The sequence below is a fragment of the Halyomorpha halys genome, unplaced genomic scaffold (assembly GCF_000696795.3).
Source record: "Halyomorpha halys isolate HHAL.00 unplaced genomic scaffold, Hhal_1.1 Scaffold361.1, whole genome shotgun sequence".
Taxonomy (NCBI): Eukaryota; Metazoa; Arthropoda; class Insecta; order Hemiptera; family Pentatomidae; genus Halyomorpha; species Halyomorpha halys.
Window position 1 is genome coordinate 313,770 of NW_027108072.1, and position 7,933 is coordinate 321,702.

A 7,933-nucleotide genomic window follows, 5' to 3' on the forward strand; every position below is an offset into this window, starting at 1 on the left:
GAAATGTTCATGGAGGAATATGTCAAGTTCGTCTCAGTGGTTATGTAGTCCATTTGCATTCCATAAAAGTATATTTAAGGTTAAATTGAATGGGATTTCATTAAGGAGTCTGGTTAGGAGTGAGATAAGAAAGAGGCTTGATTGTGTCTTGAAGATCACAAAGGAAGGAGGAAAGAGAGACTGATTTGAAAATGGAAAAGTTTGAAATGTCATCTTATAAATAATTATAGGATGGTTTAATTTCCCAGAAATTATTATATATACTTTTTTTTTTTTCTAGCCTAAATAAATATATTTTATTTTTATTGATTTATTGATTTAGTGGATTCCTAGTTGAAGAATCACTTTTTGGCCCTGTATAGAAATCTAGTTGTCTATAATTTTTTAAATATTTTTTATGATGTTTTTACATTTTTCCAAAAATTAGTTTCCAGCCTCCTCAGTATCTAGCATTAAATAAGAAGAGACATATAAACTTTTGAACCAGTGAAGTGATTCTTTTTGAACCATTTATACAGTAGGTTCTATAAACCATAGAAACAAAATAATTACGATAATAAAAGTATTTTATTTAATAATGAGGTGTAGATAGTTGACCGTAGATTAATGATTGGAGAAGTTTGTTGGGGGGTGCAGTCAGCAAAGAACAACATAAATAAACAAAACCATATTTATTTATTTTATGCCTGTAAACAAAACCATATTTATTTATGTTGTTCTTTGCTGACCGCACCCCCCGACAAACTTCTCCAATTATTTTATTTAATATATGATTTGATATAAAAAGTAGACAAATAATTGTAACTGGGTCCTACAGACCTACCTTTGCATTATATGTTAAATAAAGAGCTTACAGTCTTCTGAATTACTGATTTACAGCCACACAAAATAAAAAAAATTAAATTAAAAAATACGCCTTACTTGAAACAAATATTACACTTAACAGCCGCAACTCCTCCATTATTTCTAAACTGAAAGATTTTTTTTTTAACTATAACTATGTTTTAAAAATTATCAGGACTCGGGAAACCCACATTTAGATCAATATGACAAAAAATTTACTTACTTCTTCGATAGCCTTTAAAGTTGATACTGAAAGTCTTGTGTATTTTTGAATCTTTTCATTATCTCCTAATATTTTATACCATTCCAGTAATATAATAAAGCTTTTATGTAACAAAGCATTTAAATCAACTGGTATTATATTTTGTGTCATAGTATCAGTTAAGTTACCTAAAAAATAATATCACTGATTGAGTAGGAACTTTATATAACGCTTTATCAACAGATTCATAAATAACTTTTAGATATTACAAAAACTCAGTAAAAAGGTTAAAATAATATCTTTAAGATTTTAAACAGTCCTTTCCTTATTTGCATCATAATTGTTATAACTATAGAGATATTCAAACTCTGAATAACTCAAATAACTGAAATAACTATTCAAGATATTCATCAGCTGAATTGAGAGTTCAAAGAAAGATTTTAAAAAGCATTTAAGACTGCTATTTCGACTCAGAAAAAAACAAATACATTGTATAAAGATCTGTGTATTTCCTAATTTGTAATAGAATTAGATTCCTGTGCTACTCACATAATCAGAATGAGTGAGGAGAGGAAGGTCGGAAGATTGTATTATGGGAACACTGATGGAGAAAGACATCATGGAAGGTGGAAGGACAGTGCGAGGAGTTGACCTAGCCAAGTTTTGCTTCATGCCTCTGTTCACCAATAATGAATGAATGAATCTGGTAGGGGGAGGGGGGTTGTGCCTGGAGAGGAGGATGAGGATAGCAACTGATTTATAAATATATATGTTGTTTAAAAGTAGTAATATAATGTTTTTATAATAAACTTGATAAAAAATCCATATATTAGTATTATTGACAAAAATATAACATATGAAATATTGAGTGGAAAGGAGCAGCTTTATTATTTCACCCAGACCCTTGACTCATCTGATAATGGCCCAGTTAGTCTTGATGTCCAGATGTCAGAGATGGGCAAAAATTAGCTTTAGTTGAAACTAATAGCTAAAATAGTCATGGAAACGATATTTATTTATCAATGGTTCATTCATGAATAACGGTTATATCCATGCCAATTTTAGCTAGTAGTTTCAAAAATAGCTAATTTTTGCCCAATACTCCCTGATGTATTATTAAAAAAAAAAATAAATAAAATCAATTCATACCTTCATTTGTACCCCCACTGCTGAACCATCGAGAGGAGAAATCCCATCCAGATTCAGCAGCTGATTTTATTGCAATATAACGCAAAAATCTTTCTGTATCATTAGAACTGACAATAGTTGTTTCAAAATCCTCCCTGTAATTTGTATTTTGAGATCAATACTTTCGAAAATAAATAAATTTAGTGTCATCAAGAGTTAATTTGGGGAAAATTTAAATTATGGAAAAATTCAATTAACAGTGAATATCAGATAAAAATTATGAAACTTAACTTTTTTCAATAATTGGCAATTCTTGACATGTCAAATATGAAATAGAAATTTTGGAAGATCGTTGATTGACCGTGGTGTAATATATTGGGTTGTAAAATAAGTTTGTAGCTTTTTTTACAGGTGATTTCAATAAAAACTTCAGATTCATGTAAATATTGCTAATCAATCATACATGACCCATTTTGATCTATTACATATTGCCATCTTTCAGGTAATTTTTTAATTCCGTCCTCCCAGAATTTCTCAGATTTTTGTGCAATGAACTCTACGTGCGTTTTGCAGTCCTTGAGCAAATTAAAGTGTTCCCCATTAAGAAGGTTTTGAAAATAAGTTAAAATCTGTTGGGGCAAGGTCTGGTGAATAGGGTGGGCGGGTGATCACATCCCAGACAAACCCCAATAATTTCTGCCTAGTCTGAGATTATGAGACACAAATGATTTGAGCCACTTACACGAGATATGTTAAGCGTTTCTGCGATATCCCGTGTCGTTGAGTGAAGGTTGTCTGTGACCAATACTTGAATTTGATCATCAACAATTGAAGGATGACCTGAGTCCTTTGCGTCTTCCAAGTCAAAATTTCCGGTTCTGAACCGAGCAAACACATATGGACGGTGCTTTCTCCTAAGGTTTCATCGCCATACACACTGGAAATTTTGTGTAGCAGATTTTCCTTTTCGGAAATAAAAAACCATTAAATCATGAAAATGAATTTTTCTCTTCCATTTTGAGCAAGCAAAATACCACTTAAAGATAAGGAATCTTGGTTGAAACTAATGCATAAAAGCACCTTTAACTAATCCTTTTTTAGAATATACAAACATTATTGGTAGTTAATTAATATGTTACATTTGAGAACAAAAATATAATACATTCTTTTACCTTTTAGTTTATACCGTATATATTTCCTTTTTATCTGATATTTTATTTTTCATTATTACCATTTTTATTAATTACCTTATAACTTTTTGTAATTCTCGTTTATTTATACTTTTCACTGTACATCTTATTTTTATTTTATTTAATTTATTTTGTTCATTTTTATATAAATTCTCACATATTTTAAATCATAATTAGCCACATCTTAGTTTAATTTTATCAATTTTCTTACTTTGTTATCTTGTTTTAATGTTTGTATTTTTTTTAATCCCTAATGAATTCCTTCGATATGGAGCGAAATGTTGGCTCACATTAAATAGTTTAACAACTATTTGGGTTTTTCTTTGAGCGCACCCGGACATCTTCCTTTTATATAATATTGAAATGTATGAATGTTAATAAGAAATAATAATTTTATGATTGACATGAAATTATTGCAACTTCAATGCCATTGTAATAAACCAGGGTTATTATAATAACCCAAACTTGAGGAAAGAACTGAAAGAAAAAATAATTTTTAACAGTTTTTCTTGATTAAAACTAGGGAAAAGAAGTACTAAATTAAATTTATTATATTGATTGAAAAAAAAAGTATAAATCTCCTGCTAATCTGCCATTGTATCATTTAAATTAATTATAAAATAGTTCCTCACCTATATGATTCAGGACGAGGTCCAGAAGACAGTGCAAAATATCTATATAAAGTATGAGTAACTCCATTTTTCATTATGTTAATAGATCTTTTGTCAAGCCAATAATTGATTTCTTTATCTAATATCTGAAAATTATGGTTAATAATATCAATTGATCGATATTTTATAAAGCAAATATAGTTTACGATCCGTATTCAATACTTACTTCTATATTGTTTTTGACAAAATTTAAATCTCCTGTGTGCATGAAATATGATTCGACCATTAATGTTAACATTGGAGGTTGAGATCTTTGTAAATAATAAACTCTGCTACCATTAGGAACATGTCCAAAAACTTTCACTAAATAAAGTAAATTTTCTATCATACCTGTAATAAGAAACTATATCAGTTTTCTTCACAACTGCATTTGATTGGAAGAGACACAATAATAATGGCAGACAATAAAAAATGAAAAGACGTTTTTGACCAGTAGGTTTTACACATTAATTTCTGAATAAACAACAACAAAAATGAAAAGGAATGGTATAATTATGGTTTTAGAGACTAAGAATTGTGATTTGGATATATCTTTGTTTATAAAACTTGTCAGATTTTTTTAAAAGGATGAAAATGACAGAAATGGAGCATCAGTACATGTAAAGTATAAAAAACACTCAATGTGGACTGAGATTTTCATGCAGCGACACTGCTATTTCCTAGTCTATACTATAACAACCTAGAGTTTCACTAACCACTGTGGGCTGACATAATGCAACCTACCAGCTAACAAGTGAACTACTACTGTCATCAGGCATACACCGTATATTAATATTTGTACTATTTCTTGTATATCCTTTAATTTCACTCATATAACAACCATATAATGTATTTTAATATTCATAAAGGTGTAACAGTCAGCGAGCACGCTGTGCCGCCATAACCCGCCAGGGGCCAGCACTACAAGCGTCTAAGAAGCTGTATAATTGTATATAAGTTTATCATTATAAAAATACGATCTCTTGTATAAATGTATATATGTTAATATGTAGAATGTAAAAATGTTAATTATAAAATAAAAAGAGATTGAGCAATAAGATTCTACGGAACTATCTCAAGTAGAGTTAAAAGAGTGAATTCTCAGTGATAACCGATCACATGAGGCCTTCCATTGTCACCGGTGACAATTGAAGGCCTCATGTTTTTTCCAGCCGGAATGGCCCCTCCCCATTCTTTGTTAGCCCCCAGCTATAGAGCCACAAAATGTATAAACCGCCTTCAGCGAAGGCAAAAGAAGATAAAATGTAAATATTTGTATATATAATTCTTAGTCTTAAGTAGTATATATTTGTAATAGTTTTAAATAAATAAAATTGGAGGTCAGAAAAAAAAAAAAAAAAAAAAAAATGAAGGCCTCATGTGATCGGTTATCACTGAGAATTCACTCTTTTAACTCTACTTGAGATAGTTCCGTAGAATCTTATTGCTCAATCTCTTTTTTATTTTATAATTAACATTCTTACATTTTACATATTAACATATATACATTTATACAAGAGATCGGAGGTTAACACCAGCCGGAATGGCCCCTCCCCATTCTTTGTTAGCCCCCGGCTATAGAGCCACAAAATGTATAAACCGCCTTCAGCGGACCATGTTTTGCTCATCTTATAATGCCAGAAGGCAAAACAAGATAAATTGTACTTAGTGTATACATTAGATTTAAGTTGTATATAATTGTAAATGTTAAAATAAATGAAATAGGAGGTAAGAAAAAAAAAAAAAAAAAAAAAAAAACCATCAGAGGAAGCCTTCTCCAAGTCTAGTCATAGCACTGTTGGCTTACACTCTACTAGAGATAGAGAAGTTTATTGCTAATCTATTCTCGTAAGAGTTTATTATTATTATGCTCACCTTAGACTATGGCCTATTTCCTCTCCCTTACTCCAGCAATCTTAGTCCGTCAGCTTCATCTCACAACTAAGATTTGAACCTAATTCCTAACGGTTACAACTGGCTACAATTTCCCGGCTCTAGCCCGTCCGCTTCATCTCGCTTCATCTCGGCTACTAGAGCTGCACCTAGCCTTATCAGCTTACTGGTCCCTCCGCTTCATCTCGGCAACTAGTAAGCTGGCTCGCTGGCTCGTATCATGACAGTTCTAGTCCGTCCGCTTCATCTCGGCAACTAGAACTGTTACTCTGCCTCAGACTCTCTCACCTAGACCTCCTCTACATAGTCAGTGTCCAGGGCTCATCCCCTGGCACGGCCTTCCTTTCTAACCTAATTATGAATGCCTTGTCGTGGGCCTTCCTTTCTAACCTAATTATGAATGCCTTGTCGTGGGCCTTCCTTTCTAACCTAATTATGAATGCCTTGTCGTGGGCCTTCCTTCCGTAAAGAGATATCAGGCTGGAGAAATCGCCTAAGACCAGACAACCCTGACAAAGGTATTATTTGAATTAATAAAGATTACAAAAGAATCTTCTGATCCACAGCTTCTCTTGATTGAGGACTTAGCGCAGCTTGATTGAGATTACTGCCTTAAAGACATTTTCCTTTTTATGAGGTAATGAGAAGCAATATACATAGTGGATCAGTACATTCTAGTTCTTGAAATTTATATTGGAGTTTCATTTCACTCTACCTTCTCCTGAATCTCTCCTCCTTCCTATACCTATTATACCATTCATACAGACCTAAACAACTTTAAAAATTATCTATAGTTCAAATCATATTTTATACAAAAATATAACTTATTTCAACATTTAAAATATTGATTACATTTTTTTCTGTCATATTACATTCACCTAAATATTTTTTCTATATGACTTTAGTACGGAACACCTGCCTGCTGAATACAACATATTTCCTCCTTACTATTACACACAGTGTGTATATATATTATGGGCTTCAACCTAGGTTTACAGTTTAAATTAAAAATTATAGTCTTAAACACAACACTGGATATTTTTAATCATGAGAGATAGTTGACCGTGGATGACTTATACGAGGAGAAGATGGTTGGGGGGTGCAGTCAAAATAAAACACAAATAAGTTGAAATAACTTATTTAATCATGCCAACGTTTCGGCCAGAATTTCTAGCCTTCATCAGGGCTGTTAGCTTGAAATTTGATTGTTATCATCAGTTCAGATCAGATCAGTTCAAGCTGTTAGCTTGAAACTGGATATTTTTATATGTAAAATAATTATATGGTCCTTTTTAACCTCAAACAAAACCTGCTCTTTTATATACTAAACCTTTTCAATTATTAAAATAATCTTACCTTTTGCTGTTTGTACCATATCACAGATAAGAAGTCCATTAACTATCCAGTATGTATCCCAATAGTATAGTTCTTTAAATCTACCACCAGGAATTATAAATCTAAAATAAAAATAAAAATTATTTGTCTCAGAAATGTTAGAGAATATGAAGATTCTTTTTAGTTTTAGTTTTTTCAATAAGAAATAAAATTCTAATTTAAATATCAGTACTGGAAGATTTGTTGTTCTGCAAGCAAAAGTTCAATAATACTATGTATGATTTATAATATCGTTTTTGTCATATTTGTCATCAATAACTAAATTAAATACTAAATTTTAAAAATATTTGAATTGTACTCGCTTTGTGAAACAATGTTTTTTAAAGCAACTGCAGCTGGACAGTAACAGCCGTTTGAGCTTGCAATATATCTGGGCGACGCAGATTAGAAAACTACTGGAAAGCTTCGGAATGTTTGACCCTATACTATTCAATGATCTGGTAAGTATTAAAATTAGTATGAGATCAGTCTTGGGTAGATATAGAGACTTTGTACAGGATGTATAGTTTTTGTTACTTTTATATTATTAAATATGTAGTGACGTTTTTGTTTTGGTTTTTTTAATCTCAGGAATGTAGATTGCCCAGCTTGGGTATATTATTTGTTATTAGTTTATTTATAATCGCTAGGGT

The 7,933-nt window shown here is 31.3% G+C and overlaps 1 protein-coding gene across 2 annotated transcripts in view; it reads right to left on the bottom strand.

Annotated features, from left to right (window-relative positions):
• LOC106681707 (trehalase) overlaps positions 1 to 7,933 on the bottom strand; it is a 33,102-nt gene that overhangs the window by 5,431 nt on the left and 19,738 nt on the right. For both annotated transcript variants that reach the window (XM_014422168.3, XM_014422169.2), the window contains exons 5-9: positions 7,263 to 7,363; positions 4,201 to 4,364; positions 3,996 to 4,120; positions 2,195 to 2,328; positions 1,067 to 1,233 (exon numbers count right to left, since the gene is read on the bottom strand). In XM_014422168.3, the coding sequence (XP_014277654.1) occupies positions 1,067 to 1,233; positions 2,195 to 2,328; positions 3,996 to 4,120; positions 4,201 to 4,364; positions 7,263 to 7,363 (691 nt within the window). The remainder of the gene's footprint in view (positions 1 to 1,066; positions 1,234 to 2,194; positions 2,329 to 3,995; positions 4,121 to 4,200; positions 4,365 to 7,262; positions 7,364 to 7,933) is intronic.